Source organism: Fusarium solani, assembly GCF_023522795.1.
Source record: "Fusarium solani strain SB1 chromosome Unknown bctg00000009, whole genome shotgun sequence".
NCBI lineage: Eukaryota > Fungi > Ascomycota > Sordariomycetes > Hypocreales > Nectriaceae > Fusarium > Fusarium solani.
Genome location: NW_027072144.1, coordinates 403,888 through 424,009, shown reverse-complemented (window position 1 = coordinate 424,009; position 20,122 = coordinate 403,888). Strand labels below are relative to the sequence as shown.

The 20,122-nt window shown below is 51.6% G+C and overlaps 6 protein-coding genes across 6 annotated transcripts; 4 read left to right on the top strand and 2 right to left on the bottom strand.

Moving 5' to 3' along the window:
* Positions 1–294: 294 nt before the first annotated feature.
* On the bottom strand, positions 295–1,887 carry MRS44_013198 (uncharacterized protein; the record flags this gene model as incomplete). The annotated part of the gene is made up of 1 exon (XM_065616685.1): positions 295–1,887. The coding sequence occupies one exon, from the start codon at positions 1,885–1,887 to the stop codon at positions 295–297; it is 1,593 nt and encodes a 530-aa protein (XP_065472757.1).
* A 1,962-nt stretch (positions 1,888–3,849) lies between these two features.
* MRS44_013197 (uncharacterized protein) lies at positions 3,850–4,765 on the top strand (the record flags this gene model as incomplete). Its single annotated transcript, XM_065616684.1, has 2 exons — positions 3,850–3,932; positions 4,003–4,765. The coding sequence occupies 2 exons, from the start codon at positions 3,850–3,852 to the stop codon at positions 4,763–4,765; spliced, it is 846 nt and encodes a 281-aa protein (XP_065472756.1).
* Positions 4,766–5,551: 786 nt separating this feature from the next.
* MRS44_013196 (uncharacterized protein) lies at positions 5,552–7,589 on the top strand (the record flags this gene model as incomplete). Its single annotated transcript, XM_065616683.1, has 2 exons — positions 5,552–6,423; positions 6,527–7,589. The coding sequence occupies 2 exons, from the start codon at positions 5,552–5,554 to the stop codon at positions 7,587–7,589; spliced, it is 1,935 nt and encodes a 644-aa protein (XP_065472755.1).
* Positions 7,590–8,027: 438 nt separating this feature from the next.
* MRS44_013195 (uncharacterized protein) lies at positions 8,028–9,573 on the bottom strand (the record flags this gene model as incomplete). The annotated part of the gene is made up of 2 exons (XM_065616682.1): positions 8,028–8,683; positions 8,724–9,573. The coding sequence occupies 2 exons, from the start codon at positions 9,571–9,573 to the stop codon at positions 8,028–8,030; spliced, it is 1,506 nt and encodes a 501-aa protein (XP_065472754.1).
* A 1,084-nt stretch (positions 9,574–10,657) lies between these two features.
* MRS44_013194 (uncharacterized protein) lies at positions 10,658–12,701 on the top strand (the record flags this gene model as incomplete). Its single annotated transcript, XM_065616681.1, has 2 exons — positions 10,658–12,489; positions 12,554–12,701. 2 exons carry the CDS (start codon positions 10,658–10,660, stop codon positions 12,699–12,701), a joined length of 1,980 nt encoding a protein of 659 aa, XP_065472753.1.
* A 4,301-nt stretch (positions 12,702–17,002) lies between these two features.
* Positions 17,003–20,047, top strand: MRS44_013193 (uncharacterized protein; the record flags this gene model as incomplete). Its single annotated transcript, XM_065616680.1, has 1 exon — positions 17,003–20,047. The coding sequence occupies one exon, from the start codon at positions 17,003–17,005 to the stop codon at positions 20,045–20,047; it is 3,045 nt and encodes a 1,014-aa protein (XP_065472752.1).
* Positions 20,048–20,122: the final 75 nt, after the last annotated feature.

The following is a 20,122-nucleotide window of genomic DNA, read 5'->3' as shown; positions in this document are numbered from 1 at the left end:
TCAGATCAGATTAACAATCAGATATATCAATCAGATCAATCAATTCAAATCAGATCTGGAATTTCATTAGATCAATCAATTCAGATACAAGCGTCTATACATCTGATATATCTGATATCCCTTGCAAAGAGAGCGGTTACCCTAGAACTGCCAGATCATCTAACGTGTGGCCCGGGAAGTCCGTGCACCCCCCATCTCCGCACATCGTGATGCCCTCACGGTCGGAAGAAGCGGTTAGCGACAGTCATTGATTTCTCGGCCAATATAACTTCAAATTATTAATTAAATAGCAAATTAACTAAAGAAAGCACTATCAACAGTCTGGCTCTTTTTGCGCCTTTTTCTCGCCGGTTTACGTGTGCTAGTTGCCTTCCTTTTCTTAACCTGATTTTCAGCCTCATCACGAGCATCTATTATTTTATGGATCTGAGGGAACGCCTTATTGGGGTCAAATTGGACGGGTTTTCTTCCTGAAGGCTTCTCAGCCGCTGCTTTCGCCTTCAGGAGAGCGACTTCTTGCCTCAGATAGATAATTTCGTAATTATCACGATCTGCGCAGTCTTGTGCCTTTTTAAGGACCCTCCTTATGCCTCGAGTCGACTCATTTTCGCCCAGATTAAGCTGTTCAACTTGTCGTTCAATATCGCGGCCGCAATGAGGCGTATTCCACAGCCCGGGGGCATCGTCGATCTGGTTCTTTGGTGTTGAGGGCCCCGCCTTTTGTGCTTTGGGGACCTTTAGTTTCTTGACGCCGGCAAGAGCCTTCGTCACGTCAAGAGGATATATTCCAGAAGCCCGAAAACCAGCTCGGATATTCTTCTCGGTCATAGCTTTCATTGAAGCCCTTTTATAAGCTGATACGAAGAGTTGTTTTTGGCGTGGCGATGTGATACTGTAGATGGCCCACCCACGAGTCTCCTCATGATAAAAGACCTTCAACGGTCCAAAAACCGCAACGTCAAGCGGCTGCGTAAGGTGTGAAGAGTGTGACGGGAGCCAACTGAGCCAGACCTTGTTCTTCCAAGCTGTCTTCATAAGGTCTCCTGTTATATGCGTCTTATGTTGATCGAGGACCAAGATACGCCACTGGTCTGGCTTTTTTGGCTTTGTCTCAGGAAGAAAGACGAGTTCGAACCACTTGAGGAAGATATCTGCAGTTGACCAGCCGGAAGGGCTACAGTCATACTTCCAGTCCGGAATCTCCTTAGGAAACCACTGTCCTTGAAGGTTATGACCCGTAAAGACAACGCACGGCGTCAGGCGGCGACCATCAGCGCTCCCACACTCGAGAATCGTGATCCAAGCAGTTGAATCGCTCTCCATGGCTTCTGCCGCCGTCGTCAATGATGTTCCGGCTACTTTCCCGGCTTGGGTTTCCCCTTCTTTGACACCAGTCTCGTCGACATTATATAGACGATCCTCCTCGATGTCACAGTCGTCAAAAAGGTCGCCAAGGCCGCGCCAATGCTCCCTAAGTCCTTCTTCTGTGACAGCCTTCTTGCGAGCGGCATCAATAAGTCGAGATGGCTTCATTTTGACCTCCTCGTGGCGAGTAAAAAAGCGGTTAACCCAATGCTTGCCGACGGGTTTATCATCGCCGCCCTCCTTCGCTATCGCTGAGGCAAAAGCTCGTATCTCAGACTTATTGGCAGGCATATGAAAAGCCTCTCTTTGAAGTATCCGTTTGGCGATATCCTTCTCTTGCAAAGGACTCAACTTTTGAGTCTTTTCCTTGGCGGTGTGAATGTCGGTGGCTCCTTCGATCCGGTCTTTCAATGTCGAGGGCCCCAGACCGTGCTTGCGCGCCGAGCCGCGAATTCCGATGCTTTTCGCATCCTCGATAGCCATAGAAAGATTTACCTCTTTATCAGTGCTTTGAGAAGTCATATTAAAAATTTGGTATTGATTGAAGCAAAATTGCGCCCGTGAGAGCTATATTACATGATGTTGTGGTGATGCAATTGAGACATTCACGTGTGCGGAGATGGGGGGTGCACGGACTTCCCGGGTCACACGTTATATGCTCCGACTTCCTACTCTGCTCATGCAATCGACGCAAAACACCTGACCATATCTTCTACTGCAGAAAGGTACCGCCACGGAAGCGAGCGAGGCTCGCTCTATCGCCGAATACGGCAGTGAATCTGGCATTAGGAAAAGACTTTGATAAGTTCGTCAAGCTGGCCAAGACAAGCGCCTTCTTTGATAGGATCTGCCCTCGCTACTAGACAGGGGCCGACCTGAGATGCAGTGGCGTCTGCCCCCTCCTTTATTCTCTTTTCTCTTCTTTTGTTACCTCTTTCTATTACATAGGCTTGGCCAGACAGGGAGCCGCAACGCTCTCTGTCTGGCTGCGGCCATCCTCAACCACAGCCCTCCACCATGACTATCCTAGTCATGAGCTGCCCGCGGCTACTATTTACTTAGCCGTGCCTGGACCGCCCGCTGACGGGTAACAGGCTCGATGTAATGCGCCATTTGTGCCGATGATATGCTGGATAGGGGACACTGTATGGTTAGATCATAGGTAGACTCCCGTAGCTCAGCACGTCCTGTGCTCCCTTAGGAGACTTCTGGGGCCTCACAGCCCCCCAGACGAAAAATATACATACATACATACATATATTGCAGTGGTTCTATATACAGAGGGAAGGTGGGAGGGAAAATCGAGTCTTGACTGCGTGAGAGATGACGAGCTACTTACAGAGGCGAGCAATTGACTCCCGTGAGGCAGTTGCAGGAGGGAAGAAACCCCTCAGTAAGCCCTCCGAAGCCGGGAAGCCTATTCGGCAGTGTGGTCGTCCGTTCCCGCGATCTGCCGACCACTGACGCTGGTAGCGCACGCAGGGTTTTTCAGGGTTCTATTCAGCAGTTTGATCAAAGCTTTCCCAGCGTCCTTCTCGCGTCGAAACAGAATTGGATTGCTCCGTACTCGTGCTCCATAAAGCGCATAGACACAAACCCCGACGTCATGCTTTTGAAATCGATCAGCCACTTAAAAACCTAGCGCTCACACAGTGCAGCATGTAGGTGTGGTACCTGGGGAGCATGAAGGCAGGGGTAGCTTCCACGCACGAGCCTGGCCATGCGAGCAAGCACATCTGGTGATTGGAATTGCATGCAGGCTCTTGCACAGCTTCACACAATAAATCTGGGAGCTGGTGCCCACCCAATTGCTGCTCTCAGCTTGCAGTTTTGCCCAGCTATTACTTAACATATTTGAATCCATTCGCCCAGTTAGAGAGTACTGGTTCGGTATGGCGAGTCTCATCGTGTCTGGTGTGTGTGACATGTTGATGACACTCTGTCGGACGGAATGTTGAGAGGGCTGCGGAAAAGAACCTCGGAAATGAGCGAATGTTGCACACAAGAATTCGCCAAGGAGTCAATGGAGAAAAATGGTTCACATGCCATGAAGAAACGTCTCGTTCTCTCGCCACGCAACGACGTAGGGTCATCAATGACAGCTTCTAGGGCTGTTTCCAACAAACGCCAATCCCCAACAGCTTTTCCGTCCTGATTGCACAGTACATTCGAGACCAGCAAAGATTGTTGGAAGAACCAGGTCCTCTCCTAGCAACTCGGGTCCTGGACAGCCACATTGCACCGCCGATTATGTCACCAACGTGTTGGTGACGTCCGCGTCACCAGCTCCCTCCTCCAAGCGACCAAGCCTCCCCAATAACAAGCCCCAAGCCCCCACGAAACCAAACACACGCCCTTTGCCTCGTCACGATCCAGGTCTTGGTGTCGTCATTCCTAGCGCTTGAGGTGTTTTATAATGTACATCTGTGTACCCCTCCTAACCCCATCAATACTACAATACCTAACCAGATCAACATATTCGCCATGGCTTCCAACGCTACTGTTCACGTCAAGAACATCGCTTCTTCGACCGGCGACAGCGAGATCAAGGATTTCCTCAGCCTCTGGTAGGTTTACCTTACTCCGAGCTTCACTCCCCCGCCAGCTTGAAACGTATCGCTAACATCTCCCTCATAGCGGCAAGATCGCTGATATCAAGGTCACCGAAGAGGGCGAGACCAAGTCCGCCGAAGTCACCTTTGAGAAGGAGACGGCCAGGAAGACCGCTCTCCTCCTACACAACGCCCAGCTCGGCCCCAACCACCTCGAGGTCACCAGCGCCGGCGCCGATGTCGATGATGATGCCGCCCACCCCACTAAGAATGCGGACCGCGACTCCGACGAGATCACACAAGAGGAAAAGCCCCGTGCCCGCATCCTGGCCGAGTACCTCGCCTACGGCTACGTGATCGGAGACGCCGCCATCCAGCGCGGCCTTGAGCTCGACCACAAGCACAACGTCTCCCACCGCTTCCTGACCACCCTTCAGAACCTCGACCAGAAGTACCATGCTACCGACCGCGCCAAGGCCACCGACCAGAGGTACGGCATCACCCAGCGAGCCAACAGCTTCTGGCTCGGTCTGAACTCGTACTTTGAGAAGGCCGCCAACACGCCCACCGGCAAGAAGATCGCCCAGTTCTACACGGATAGCAGCCGACAAGTCCACGAGGTCCACGCCGAGGCTCGACGTCTGGCCGACTTGAAGGAGGAGGAGCACGGCGGAAGCCCTTATAAGGCCGCCGGTCTCGAGAAGGTCTTTGGTAAGGAGAAAACCGCTGGTGCCCCGGCGCCTGAGACTGGCCCAGGTAATGCCACTGAGACCTCCACTCAGCCCGCTCCTACGGACAATGTTCCCAGCTTCAGCGCTCCTGAGGGTGGAGAGAAGCACAAAGATTAATGAAAATTGATGAATGAGGGTTATTGGGCTTTGAGAAGATGGCTTTTATTGTGGCTTTTGTAACGAGTTATCACGACCTTCACGCATGGCGCACGTTGACGATGATTTCAAATTGCTTCCTCAATCATGATTTCTATCAATTCTTGCGCATCGTGAAGTTTCATTCTAGTATAGGTGTATTAGCACAAAGATCAAGAATCCAACGTTTTCTTGAGAACAACCATGTCGCACTGAGCGTGCTAAAAGGATCAAAGGTCAGGTAAACGATAAGCGCCCCTGGGATTCCGCGCATCTGGGGAAACCGCGCGCCTTCACTACTTGAAGGGGCCTTGAGTTCGACCCACCCTGGCGCCTGCACAACCAGGCTTGCACCAGCAAGCACGGGAGATTGTGACGGGACAAGAGCACGAACGAGGTCGAGTGCGACTTGAGCAAAATGATTGTTTACGAGGAGAGAAAGAGATTCCTAAGGAAAACTCTGACTTAAGCTATTTACACAATGTTTTTCATAAAGGGGGTAGTTTTATTAGGGATGGATTTAATACCGTATTATTAAATAAAATGCGCTTTTTGTATTAAATATTTAAAACAGGCGCGTTTTATATGTATTATATTCTATTCCATATTAGGCTTAGCTCCTTACAGAACTGGCTTAGTGTACAGGATCAATATAATCCCTGTTCCGACCTCCTTTTCTCCACAGCCTTCAACAGCCTTTCGCTGTATCTCCTGAAACTTCCCAATCCGACTTCCCACTACCTTCAGACCCTTCGTGCTTCTTCTACAATGCCTAGAACCTCTGGAAGGCCAGCCGACCACCAGGTCCACCGAGAATTTATCACGATTTCCTCGGACGCTAGCTCAGGGTTCAAGAACTCACGAGTCAAGTGCAAGCACTGCGGCCACGAGACAGCCAAGGGCACTACTCGTCAGAAGAAGCACTTACTTCGCCATTGCCCCAATTACAGAGGGCATCAACAGTCTGAGCAGTCTCAACTTACTCAGCACTTTCCTGTGGTAGACAAGACTTTTAAGCAGATGCTTGATGAGCTTGCTGCTAGAGCAATTTTCGCTGATGGCCGTCCATTTAACCTATTCGAGTCCAAACGAATGCGGATTCTGTTGGGCAGGCTAAATACTGCCTGGCAACCACCGTCTCGCCGCCGAGTACAGCGACTGCTAGCCCCGACTTATTCTGAGTACCATAACCAAGTCCAAGCTATCCTCGACCAAACAGAACGTATCAACGTGATCTTTGACGCCTCAGACAATATCACAAGTCATCGAATTATCAATATCTCGGTACAGGTGGCAAATAGTACGGCGTTCTACTGGAAGACGTTTGATACAGGACAGATTCAACACACGGCTGAGCACTACATCGATCTTTTGTATCCTGAGCTGGAGATAATTTGCAAGGGTAACTTCTTGCGAATTAACTCGTTTTGCACAGATACGGATAGCGTGATGAGGAAAGTTCATGTCCATTTGGCTGCAAGAAAGGAATTCCAGCATTGCTTCTTTTCCCTCTGCGATTCACATGGGTTACAGCTACTCATCAAGGACATCCTAGAGCTGCCGTTCTTTGAGGAGACATTCAAAAGCGCTACATTAATTGTCACCTTCTTCAAGAAGTCGAAACTGCAGTTGGCTCGATTGTGAGAGGCACAAAAGGCAGCTTGGGGCCACCATAAGGCGTTTTTATCTGCGTGGGTCTTTAAGTTTTTCTGACTCCTAGCTATAACTAACCGCTCGCTTTAGTGTAATCACACGCTGGGGCAGTCAGTTCAATGCTTTGCAGTCAGTTTTACGCTGTAAAGAGCCTCTCCAAACATACGCTCGCCGTCCTGACGTGAGGGCAGAGGTAGCCTCCGGCTCTCTCGAGCTTCTTCCAAAGGTGCTGGAGTCTGTCAATAACCCTCACTTCTGGATACGCCTAGAGACTGTTTTGGCTATAATTAAGCCTGTCAGCAGTCGTCAGCGTGCCTCAGAAGCTGATCGGGCTCATATCGGCCATGTGATTCCTCGTTGGCTAGAGATTAAAGCAGAATGGAAAGCACTTGACGAATCTCAGCAACATCAAGATGTGAATTTCAGCGACCTGTATTCTGTATGGTTAAACCGTATGGATAAACAGACATATGATATTCATTATGCGGGATTTGCATTACGGCCTGACACAGTCGGGACTAAGCTTGAAGAACAGCAGATGATGAAAGTGCTGCGGTTCTTTAAGTCAGCAGTTAATCCTGCTGACTACCTTCATATTGTTCGAGAATTTAACCACTTCCGAGCACAATCGGGGGGCCAGTTTGCTGCCGGGGGCTTAGTCTATTCAAAAGAATGGACGCCATTAGATGCTTGGATGTTTCTTGATAACCAGGGCAGCAAGCTGGCTGCACTTGCAGTCCGAATCTTTGGAACCATAGCCAATTCAGTTCCCTCAGAGAGATCATTCTCGGCGGTTAACTTCCTCCACAGCAAGGCACGCAACAGGCTCACACCAGCCAACGCTGACAAGTTGGCCTTCATCTACATGAACGAACGGGTGCTAGAGAGGATAACGCAGTCTCAGAATCAACCTCTTGATCATCGCAATGAGGTTGATTCTACAGTGGTTAGCTGGGAAGATTTGACAGAAGACGGTTGGCTTACTCTCGAAGATACGTATATGGAAATCCATTGCGCATCAAGTCTGGAAGTTGACGCTGTTATCGGCGAGTTCACTCGCCAACCCGCCTCCGACGGAGAGGAGACGATTGTGGAAAAATTTGAGGTCCAAGATGGGTCAGAGAGTGAAGGAACGGGGGAAAAATTGACCTAATTTGGCTTGGTTATTTGTATTATATGACCCTTGGGCACCTTCATATATGGGTAGTTATATTGCAATAAAAGCGCGCTTTTTATTCGGAATTAAAAACTGCTTCATTATAATTAAAAGCAGTTTAATACACATGTGTATTAAAGACGTGCCCATCCCTACAGTCATTGAGGCCAGCTGGGCTCAGCAGAGGTTTCAGAGGTGAATATGGTCAGATGAGAGCCAGTTGTTTGTGAGTTGGGAGACGCGAGTAACGAAACGCCAAGTAAAGCAACCATATCAGTTGATTCTACAAACTATCTGTTTTTGGGCTCCCACTTCCCTCAGTATTGTCAATCGAGAAGCGAGTTAGCGAGAATAGAAAAACAAGACAAGTTAAACCGGCCTTCGTGGCCAGATGACCAACTTTTCTTTATACCTCTCCTACCGAGGTATTGAAACCTAATACAACAGGTTCGTGCCACCGTTTTCGGCGTTTCGCGCGTCCTCCGAGTCCATAGAGGGCGACAGCATAGGGGAGTCGTTGGCGGGGACGTAGTTGCTGACAGAATATTCTCCCAAACATACTCTGCTAGGGAATCGGCAGTAGCCTTTGCCACCTCGGTGACGACAATCGGCCTTTTGGCAGATGTGCCCGTATACGCAGTTAGCCTTCCTGCACCCGCCGCGCCTAGAGCACGGGACCGAGCGCGCGAGGCACTCGAGGGCCGGCTTGAGCTCCTCGGCGATTGGGCTGTGCTCGTACTCGCAGTCGTCATTGCCGCAGGCGTCAAACAGCTGCTTATTGTTGCAGAACCTCTTCTCGGCGGATAACGCCTTGAGTCGCTTGATAGAGTCGGCGGAAGGGGTAGGCAGTAAGGCGTCGAGGCGGTCGTCGACGTGGTTGATGGCTACAAAGCCTTCTGGGACATCTTCCCTCTTGGGCAATGATTCGATATTGGCCTTGGAGAGGGAGTTGCTGGAGCCGCGGCGCCAGTCGCTGTTGAGGTTTCTATCCGGCTTTGAGCCATTACCGATAGAAGGTAGAAGGAGGTGACGGGGTGCTGTTCTGGCTCGTATGAGACGAAGTTTTGGTGTCGATATGGGCCAGTCGGCAGCTGTTTCCATATCGGCATTTGCCGAGGCTATAAAACTGACAGACGGCGTTGCCATCGTTGCTGGCGGTTCCCCCGTTAGACAGGTTCGTAGATGCCAGGTTGAGTTTGGTGGATGAGTTATTGGGCTTGATCTGAGACGAAGCAGCGTACGTGAGGGGAGTCTGGCGGAAGACGCCGTGTAGTTCCTCAATGTTCATGCCGAGCTTCTCAAACTCCTTGTGGAAGAGCAAGCTCGGAGTGCGGATCAGGGTAAACCTGTCTTGGTTACCCCTATAGGGGGTAAGGTCGGAGACATAGCCCACGTCGTGGCAGGCGGCAAAGTAGATGTGCTTGCACTGGGCATTGTCGGCGTAGAGGCGGAGGATAGCTTTGAGCTTGAAGTCGGCATTTTCTTTTAGTTCACCGGCGTCGATAAAGTCGGCGAGGCCATAAGATCTGTTGAAGCCTGCGACAAAGGACGAGAGGGAACGCTTTTCGGCGCCGCAAAGCCCGTTCTTACAGAGAGACTTGGACAAGCCCACGAGGTTAGCGTAGACGCGCACCATGACCTCGCAGCTTTCGAGTCCCTTGCGGCGGAGGCTGCTCTTGACGCTGTCGATGAGTTGCTTGACGGCTCTGCTGCCGCCCTCTTCTCCCACGCCGACAAAGTGTTCGTCAAAGACATAGCCGTCTCCGTCAATGACGACGAGGGCAAAAGGGTTGCGCTCCTGGCCGCGGGCGAGCTGCTTGTATCGCTCTCTTCCCTCGCGCTCCTCTTCGTAGTCGCTCTTCAGGCGGCGGTAGTTTTCAATGAGGGCCTGATACTGGTCTAGGATCTCGGAGAGGGCATCGTTGCTCCGATACGCGGCAAGCTTGTCAGCCGCCCTGTTGATTGTCTCATCAGGAAGCATGGTCGCGACAAAGGGCCCTTGGCGATCGGCCCCGCATCGCCGGTTGATGCGCAACCAATCTCGCAATCTCGACGAGATGAATGCTGTCGCAAGTATGCGCAGCTGATGATGCTCTGCTAGAAATGCTCAGGGAGAGAGACAAGATGACGCTGTCGTCGCTGCTGATGCAGTATGCGGGACAAAGGCTGCCTGACAATGAGGTGAGAAGAGCAGAGCCTGCCGGGAGCCCATAGGCTCGCGGTACCCGCGAATTTAAAATTTCGCGGCTACCGCGAAAATGACTAAGCATAAGTTTCATACGTAAGGATACTCTATTACGAGATAATCTTAACGCGTATACCGGTTTAATATATTGATAAAGTTGTAAAACGCACTTGACGGTATTGTGATTATTTTTAGTAAGTCTTAACCGTGATATAGGTAGAAGTTGTTGAATTGGGCCCTGTATGCAACAAGGTCACGTGGAACCCGAAGAAGGAAATTGGCCCCCCAATTAGGCAAGAAGGAGGGGGAGCTGCGTATATCATAAGTGGCGATGACCTCAGACAGTCAGATTGAACTCAACAAGAACAACAACACAATTGTAGTCATCTTGGTGCCACACGTGCTTTCCGACAGAAGTATCTTATCCAGCGATAGCCATCTCGGAGACAATAGCCTATACCCTTGCTGCTTTACTAGCCAATTTTGGAACTGGCAATGAGTAATCTATATGATGTGGGGTTTCTAGGAGTTGCTGCCTTTCAAGAGCTAAAATCGTAGCTTTGCAGGGGGTTTAAATTGCGTTGTAGAGTATTGGTTGAAGAGATGCTGGAAATGTCCGCATTAAATATAGAAATTCTGGCAAAAGGGCACCCGAAGAAGCAAAAAGAAGTGACGGAGTGAAAGGAGCCTGATGTCTTGTATTGGATTGATACACTTATAAAGCAGTGCCATGCAACCAGTCTCATGAGAGAAAACAGTGTGAAAAATGAGAAATCGCTAGTAACTTAGCTTATATACACTGTGCTTAGTCATTTTCGCGGTACCCGCGAAATTTTAAATTCGCGGGTACCGCGAGCCTATGGGCTCCCGAGCCTGCCTGATGGCTGAGCTGCCACAGGCTGGCCTTCCGCAAGGATCGCCACTGTCGCCCGTGCTCTTTCTCTTCTTCAACGCAGACCTGGTTCAGAGCAAGATAGACGCAAAGGGAGGCTCGATCGCATTCGTCGACGACTACTCAGCCTGGGTCACAGGCCCGACGGCGGAAGCGAACAGAGACGGAATACAGGCCATTATTGACCGCGCACTGGAATGGGAGAAGCGCAGCGGGGCGACATTTGAATGTGACAAGACGACCATCGTCCACTTCACACGCGTGGCCGAGCGTACCAGCTGCACGCCGTTCATGGTCAAAGGGAAGGAGATCAAGCCGAAGCAGGAGGCCAAGATCCTGGGAGTGGTCATGGACGCGAAGCTCAGGTTCAAGAAACACATGGCCGAGGCGGCCACCAAAGGCCTCTCGGTAGCCATGTGCCTGAGGAGACTCAAGATGCTGTCCCCACGCACGGCTAGGCAGCTCTTCATCACGGCTGTGGCGCCGGCCATGGACTACGCCTCGGTCGTCTGGTCGCACGCACGTGGCGAGAAGGAACTGACCTGGCTCAACAGGGCTCAGAAGATGGGAGCACAGGCCATCACGGGAGCCTTTCGGACAGTGTCGCGGGCGGTCGCGGAAGCGGAGGCCGGTATCCAGACAGTAGACGGACGACACGCCCAAGCCGGCATGAAGCTGTACATCAACGTCCGGACGTTGCCAAAGACGCATCCGCTCGCAACGCTCAAAGTATCAGTGAGCCGGAGATACTTGTCACCGCTCAAGAGGTTGGCACTTGCATTTGAGAAGAGCGGAATCGAGCGAATGGAAACGATCCAAGCCTATGCAGTACCGCCGTGGCACAGCCGAGTGTCACTGGTATGCGAGGCCGACCGTGAGGCGGCGATAGCAGCAGCTAACGATGCCAAAGATATCGTCATCGCGACCAGTGCCTCTGACAGAGAAGGGCTTGTAGCTATGGGAGGCCTCGTCACGCAAGAGTCAACTGGTCAAGTTGGTAGGATGGTGGCCAGGTACTCGGTCACCCTCGGGTCGCGAGACGACCAGAACCCGTACACGGCCGAACTGGAGGCAATAGCGATGGCGTTACGATGCATGCCTGACGGACTGCAATGTCGAGAGCTCACCGTGGTATCAAGCTGCCAGTCGTCACTGAAAGCGATCGCACGACCGCGACAGCAATCTGGCCAGACCACCATCCGACAGATCTACGAACACATCGAACGACTGGCGAGAGGAAACAACAGGGTCAAGATGATCTGGGCTCCGTCCCGAAACGACGGTTTCGCCATGGGCCGCAAGGCGAAGAGACAAGCCAAGAAAGCGACCAAAGCAGGATGCACCCCAGAGTCGCCGCCGTACCAGGCTCGGTCGACACGGACCAGGCTGGCGACGTCGCAATTGCGGCGGCAGCGGGCACTCCCCGACAAAGTAGGCGGCTACTCCAAGCGGATCGATCGAGCCCTACCAGGCGAACATACGAAAGCGCTATATGACGGCCTAAAGAGACGGGAAGCTGACGTGCTCTCGCAGCTCCGCACGGGAATGGCGAGGATCAACAGCTATCTGTGCAAGATAGGAACCGCCGAATCGGACATGTGTGAGTGCGGACGAGCACCAGAGACGGTGGAACACTTTCTGTTCCGATGCACGAGATGGGAGACGGAGCGTGAAGTCATGCGACAAGCTGGACAAAGCATGATGGGAAACCTTTCCTACTTCCTTGGTGGAAAGTCAGCGTCGGACGGACCGAAATGGACACCTAACCTGAAGGCGGTGCGAGCGGCGGTAAAGTTTGCAATGGCGACGGGAAGACTGAGGTGAAAAAAGGGAAACAGAACATACTAAACACCAACACTACAGCTGACTACTAACATTAAACAGCCTCATGTTGACAGACCATGCTTCAGCTGCTGGGGATAGGATGCTGAACACTTGGAGAAATCGGCCTTCGAGCAGGCCTGTCAAGCAGAGTCAAGCAAGCGGGGCTGGAAAAGAGACGAGCTGGCAAGAAGAGTGGGGGCTCTCTTAGGTGGTCAGGATCAACACGACGGAAGTGTAAATGGCTTAGCGTATCTAGCGGCCCTATGAGATTAGTTCTCCCGGGCGTAATAAAACATACAGACATACATTCTACTAACGTAAGTGGAATTATTGTGGGTCATGTGGCCGATTCGCCTTGTCTGGGAAGCACAGCACAGAAGCTCTGGGGAGGATCGGCACACACAAGCAAGGCCGGTTATGGCCGGGTGAAAAGGTCCGAGTTCATCCGTTTTGGCTTCAATCTGGTCGAAGCTTTCGAGCTATCGATTATTCATCGTATTCAGAAGGCATCTTTAGACTTCAGGGATGAAGTACCGTTTACGAAATGAAGACGTTCGAAGCATGAGCTGGAGGGATATTTCCATTGAATCCAACCGTTCGGAAGCAAAACTCTGCTCACGCTTCAACCATACATTTTGCGAGAGGAAAGTATTGTCTCCGTAGATGATAGCCCTGCTGAGTTCTAGGAAACGAAATGCCTCAAAAAAATTTCTGATTGGGCCGGGATAACTTCGTTGTTGGGCCCGTCAACTGAAGCATCTTGGCAATGCTATAGACCATGTGCTTGGACCATCGGTCTCGGGATGATTCAGAAAATTAACTATGAGAGAAAATCAGCATCGCATGTCTATGGAAGCGATGAAATCAAGACCGCTCAAATAGCCCGACCAAAAATATGATCCATAAGGTGTCTTCGCCGTGCGGCGCGTCCGCCAAGTTTAGTCGGCTGTGGGGCGTCTGGATCGACTTGCCGGATATGCTGAATGCAACATATTCAGGCAAGGCTCGTTAAACAAGCGACTCGAATGAACCTCTTCTACTAGCTTCAAGTGTACCAATTGCCAGCGTTAAGTCTCGAGCGGCGGCGATGTATGTATAAGCGGCAGGATATGAGAGCTTATAGCAGTAAACCCTCTCGTGAATTGGCAACGCTGCATGAACAATGCAGAGTGATGCAAGTAGATGTTATCACGGTGAATCTGTACTTGTATAGGCAGTTTCGCCCTCGCAGGGACGTGTGCTGTCATGGGCAAGGATCACAACCATCGTGAATAGCTTCATAGTCAGCGTGAACGCTACATCATAACTGGCGTCAGGCAACAGCCTGCTGCCTATGAGATCAGCAGACTAAACATAGGTATAAGAGACCGACCCTCGTCGCTCCTTTAGATAGGAAATCAAGCACTCGCTTGATCATTATCGATCGGTGCCAGCGACATGTGCAAGCTCCGCGGTGATCGCGACAAACTTCACCTCATGAGAGGCCGGCTGTTGGGGCTGACATGTCTTGTGTATTCGAATACAATACTTGCAGGGGAAGTTTCTTTCGCACTAATTGCTTTGCGTTAGCCGTAAACATCCTGACGGCTTCAAAAGCGAAGTTTTCCGGACCAGGATGCGGCGCTTTGCACAGGAATGACAGCGAGATACTCTCTTTCGTTTTTCCAAGGGACCAATGGTACGCGTTATGGTTCTTGGCATCCTCTAATTGACAATTTCAAGGGCAGAGGAATCTGGCAACGAGTTCCTTGGTGGCCTTTTGGAGCGTCCCATTTATGACAATTCAGCAGACGGATGCTGAATAAAAATATAATGATCCACTATTTGCATCATTAGGAAGTAATTGAACGCACCTCCACTTTGTGTTATTCCTCCTAGAGATGGACAAGGATGGGAATGCCACTTCACTGTAGCTTTGGTACTTGGGAATGACCTTGATGGCTATCAGTCATGTGAGGTGCAATTTCTATCTGGTGACTCGACTTTGAAACTGTTCATCATTCGATGAGTTGACTTTCTTAATCTCCATATTGAACCAATAGCTGAAATTTTTCTAATCCACTCTTGACGAAAGCAGTCACAAAGTCTCCTCAATTTTAACACAGTTTCACTCTTCCGGCTCAGAAACTAGCCAAACAAATGCCGTAACACTTAAAATGGATTATCACGCACAGACCAAGACCCTAACCCAGCGCCTTTCTCTTGGTAACAGTGAACGCGGCCCGTACTTTGGGGTCGCGTACCCGGTTTCATATCCGGCTTGTCGCATCAAGGGTTCCAATCCTGACGATATGAGCTTAAATAGCTGTGCCCGAACTCATGGCTGTTCAATTTCTTTTGTTCTTTAGATAATTCTCATCAATTGACTGGTACCATCAATGATCCCTGTGGAGCCAATTATCTGACAGAGTTGTCTTGGTCGAGGGGCTGTGGGGGCGCGTGATCGGCCGTGCTACGTTTGAGGGAGGCCCGAGCGTTGGTCAGTGATCAAACGACCCTCTTTGTGTTGCTCAAGACGTTCATCCTGACGAGACATTGGATCTGGGAGGGGAGATCGTTCCGTCGTTGCAGCCTGATGGCTCAGTGCTGTGGATCATTATTGTGGATCACTCTGTTGTTGCATATGCCTCTACCCAGATTGTCACACGAGTGCAACACAAGAGTCAGAGTGGTGTTACAGATCTGTTGCAGGTCCGGCAGGTCTCGTATCACAGCCTCGTCTCGTCGAATATAATGAGGACGAGGAAGGACGAAGACGAAGGGAGGGAGTTGAATCAAGGAATAATCTGTTCTTCTCCATCTTGAGATCATCATTCATCTTGACTGACCACCCTCGTATCCGACATCTGTGTGGTACGAGGGAATGTCAGACCGCAAGTGGGTCAGGTCAAAACAGCGTGTCCGCGATTACTATATAAATTTTAAAATAAAATTTTTTAATTTTTTATTAATTATATAGCTAGTTTTAGAAAATCTAATATTTTTACTTTTAGCTGTACAGTATGAGTGATCCGCTCACTGATTTGATCCTGTTGAATAGCTCGTATGGCACAAAGATGACAACTTGTGTTGTATTATGTTCTGTTCTGGAGGCTATCTCGAAGGCTGGTTTGACGCGTATGCCTTTTATCCCTTCCTGATTAGGCTTAGCCTCGCCGACCGGTTGCCGATGTGGCACCGACGACGGTCCCGTGACCTTCCTGCACCACAGGCTTCCACATGGTCCAATTCAACAGAAATGTGTTGCATACTTGAATGCGCGGCATGCTTATCATTTACGTTAATTACAATCACGACAACAAGAACTACCAGTTGTCAAGTGCACTCAGCATCCCTGCGTGACACAACAACAGGTGGACCGCTGCTGCTGGCGAGTCGATAGCGTGCCGATACAAACGCTTTAGTGGCTGGCTAGCATACTGTAGGCAGTCGTGCTGGTAATTCGTTCAGATTAAGAAAGGGTTGCGACACGACAGTGGATACCAGACCCTCTTAGCGCTCGGGACACATAGCGCCCAATGCTTTCCAGATCACACCTGTAGGCCGCGTTCCGAAAGGCGTTGGCGGGACCGGTCACCTGTTGAAATTTCTTTCCCGTCACTTATCACCGGGAACATCGCGCGCCACGGTCGTGCAACGTTTCACGCAACGCGTTGCGCGCTCTTCATTCAGTCTCTCCAGCCTAGGAATCTCCTTTTCTGTCGGCTTGTTGGTTTCACTACTTTTCTCGTTCACACGCCCTCCCTCTTTTCGTTTTCGCTCCCTTCGAGCAAGTTAGGAAAACGAGGTGCGCTCCAACCAGGGGGGCCGGCGCGACGGCGCGTGAAGTGTGGGCTCGTTTGCGCGACGGAGGTGGAAGGGATTTCGAAGTGACTGTGTTGAGGCCGGTTTTTCCCAAGCCACGCCATTGACGACGCCGGGAGAAAAAAAAAAGAGCTGGGTGCCAACCGGGACGACTAACGAGCGACAAGTGACGGGGATTTGACCGCTTTCGCAAAATTGCGCTTTGCGCGTGAGGGGATTGGAGGTGCCTATCGGCCGGTCCCCATCAATCGGATTACCAACTACGATTCCATTGTCAGGCTTTCGTCCTACGCGCCCTTCGGTTACTCATTTCCAACTTCCAATCTATCACCTCAGCTTGTCCTTTGGGTGGCTCGACCGATTCCCGCCCGCCTTGGAGCACGCGCCCCACGACTCTATTTCGGCCCTCGGACTATCGGACTGTAGCTGGAACCACAGCGATCTTCCAATTCCTCCGACTCGATCTGGCCTTTCTTCTCTTTTTCTGGCCTAGGTTGTGGGACTTGCTCGGCCACCAGCAGCTTGCCCACCCGAGCCGCACTTTTCTCCAGCTGGAGGCGGTCATGTGCGTCCCGCATTCGACATTGACTGAAACCATCACTTACGCCAACATCCGCCAACACATACGACATTTGATCTTTCTTTGGATCTCAATCATATTCGACGATTCTTCAAGGGCGACTTTCAGCCTCAACGCGGCCCAAAATGGCCACCGTGGATGATGCCGCGGCCTCGGAGGCGCTCCCAGTGGAGGAACACAAGTCCGTTTGGGACAAGACAGAACGGAATTTCTGGGCCAACCTTCATCGCCAACGAGACGCAGAAAACAACATGATCGAGCAAGAGTTTCAACAATCTACGGCCGAGCTCCGAATCAAACTTCGTGAGCTCACCGGACAACGAAGCCAGCTGAGCGAGTCGCAAGCGCGGCTAGCTCGAGAACTCGCTAAGGTCGAGGCCGAGCTAGCCCGCGTGACTGAGGAGTGTGAAGTGAAGACAGATCGACTGAAGCGCATTGAACAAGACTACCACGAGTCGCGACAGGCGAGGATCGAAACTCAGCAGAAGATCTGGAAGACGATGCGTCGGTTTTTCAAGGAGAAGAGGGGCGAGGACCCCGACGTCGAGGACTCCGAAGACCCCGACATGGAAGCCCTTGGCCTTCCTCACGAATTACCGGAACTCTCAAACGTCAGTGGAAATGTTACTCGGAGAGAGGTCGCCGATGATTCCATCCAAGTGAGAACCTATCAATCGGCTGCCCATGAAGAGAGCATGGAAGGTGTTGAGCATCACGACAACGAGAACGCCATTGACAAACCCGCATCTGATGTTATAGTGGACGTTGTCGATGCTGATGGCAATGTGATCGGACCGGTGGAACGCATCGAGCCGTGGAATCAATGGGTGGAAGGAATCCAGGAACTCGAAATTCGGAGACCCGTCAAGATCCGTCGCGGTCGCCGTTTCAACGACTCGCATCTTGCTAGCATTTATGAGCGAACCGAAGCCAAGGGCGTCAAGTGGCTATCCTGCATGATCCAGGCCACCGGAGAGATTCAGTCCAAGCGATGCTGGTCGTGCAATAAGAATCAGGGAGCTTTTGATGATTGTATTATTGTCGGTGGTGACCTCTTTCAGAGATGTGGCAACTGTGAGTGGAACCGTCAGCGTTGCCACGGCGCGTCTGGAGATACGATTGACATACTGGCTTCGAGGGAAAGGTCGCGACAGCAGAGGGAGGCCAAGGGGTCGCACACCAGACCTGAGCCTGCACCCGAACCACAACCCGAACAGGCACCTCGAACTGAGGAACCAGTCTGCGTGTCTTCGCATCATCCTTCGCCCCAGCCTGTGCATCAGCTTGTTCCCCCGCCGGCTCCTGAACGAGGTCCTGAGCAAGCTCCCGAACCAACTTACAGGCGTGCCTACGAGCCTCCTCCCGCACCAGTCAGCCGCCCTGCTCCCGTACCCAGGCCCGATCTTGCTCCAGAGCGTATGGTAGAGGCTGTGGTAACACCATCTCAGTCTCAACCTCAACCTAGGCCTGAAGCCCCACGTTCCGCCCTTCCTTCGCATGTGTCGCGACCTACACGGCCTGGCATCCTTCAGCCTACTACCGAGTTCGACACGCCCATGGAAGACATGCCGGCTCCCAATAGCACTCAACCAACGCGGGAGCCTGAGCAGACGCCGATACCGCAAGAGTATCGAGTTAACCCTGGATTCACGCCGGCCAACGTTCGCAGTAGATCCCCACCAGCCGAGCACGCGGAGCGACCAACACCGGCTTCCATCGAACTGTCGCCTCAGCCGACGGAATCTCCTTCTGAGGAGCCTCTGGAGGAGATCACCCGAGATAATCTGGTGCTCCGGCACAATGGAGAAGTCTACACTTACCCTGAGTGCGTTGAGGGTGTACCCCTGGTCAAGATCAACGAAAACCACCCCTATTGGGAGCCCAACTGGCCGAATGTGAGAACACTGATTGAGCCGCAGCTCGCTCGATGGCGCGAGAAACACCAGGCTGCAATCGATGCCGGTCCGAAACAAGAAAAGGGTGGCTCATCCAAGTATCAGATCGGTCAGCTGGTCAATCGGGGCGTCAAAATCCTTGAGTTTCACGAACAGGGCCCGATCAGCCCGTATCAGCTCCTCAATAAGAAGTACATCCAGTCAGGAAAGGGCAGCATCACGTCCTACGACGCGCTCTTCCGATTGTCTGAGACGATGTCGGAGTTGGAGAAGTTCAAGTTGGATATCCAGCCAATTGAGTGGATGCGACAGCGCCTGCACGAGCTAATCCTGGCCGAGGGCGCCAGCTTCAGCTTGACTCGAACGATCCATGACTTCTATCGCGACCCGAAGCTGACTGCCCTTCGATATAAGCATGGCTTCAAGAACATCGGCCGTCCCTTTAGATTGAAGGCGCGTCGGAGCCAGGGCAGTCCAGGAGACACGCCCAAGCCTCTGGAGAAGCGCAAGAGCATGCATTCAGTTGCTAGCACGCCTCGTGAAACGTCCTTTATCGACCAATCTCCCTTGGCTACTCAAGTTCCCATGGGGCCTGAGAGCCCATTTAACACTCATCTTCATAAGCGACCCAAGTTCTTGTCGCCCGCCTCCGGTCCGGTTCACGACGAGTTCCACATCGACGCATGGTCTGATACGGACTCACATAGTGGTGGCGAAATCACCAAGTATGACTGGCGCCTTTACCAGGTCAAAAACCGATTATTCACGAGCTCGACGGCAGTCACTCAGTATTGGACCTGGATTGAGCAAGCCGGTTGCTTCCAGCACCAAGTCCTTAAGAACGTCAGCCCTGCCTCGTGGGGTTTGTTTAAGGATCACATTGACTTCCATGTTAACCTCGACGAGATTGAGGAAGTGATCTGGAATATTGAGGCGCTTCGCATTCACATCATCATGCGCAAGGTCAACGTTACGATGGACAAGTCGGATGGAGCACCTCGTGGCGATGTGATGGCATCTTTCAAGCGGGATCGAACTATGCGGCGGTTCCTGTTCTTTTGTAGGGAGAAGGGAGTCAGGATGCTGAAGCAGACGACGTACGTACCAATCTTGCCTCCACAGCTCATTTGCATGGAGCCTCCAAGCATTGCATGTGGAAAGGTAACTAACAAGGTTGACAGGGAGGAGCTCGACCATCGCTGGCAGATGATGCAATCAGACCTGCTTCCAGACGTCGATGACCGCGGCGAGTCTAACAAACACCTGCTGGAATAGTTTTCTCACCTGGAACGAGAGCCGCCCCTATCGCCCGTGCACTGAATGCTTTCAATATCTCCAAGACTTGGGGAT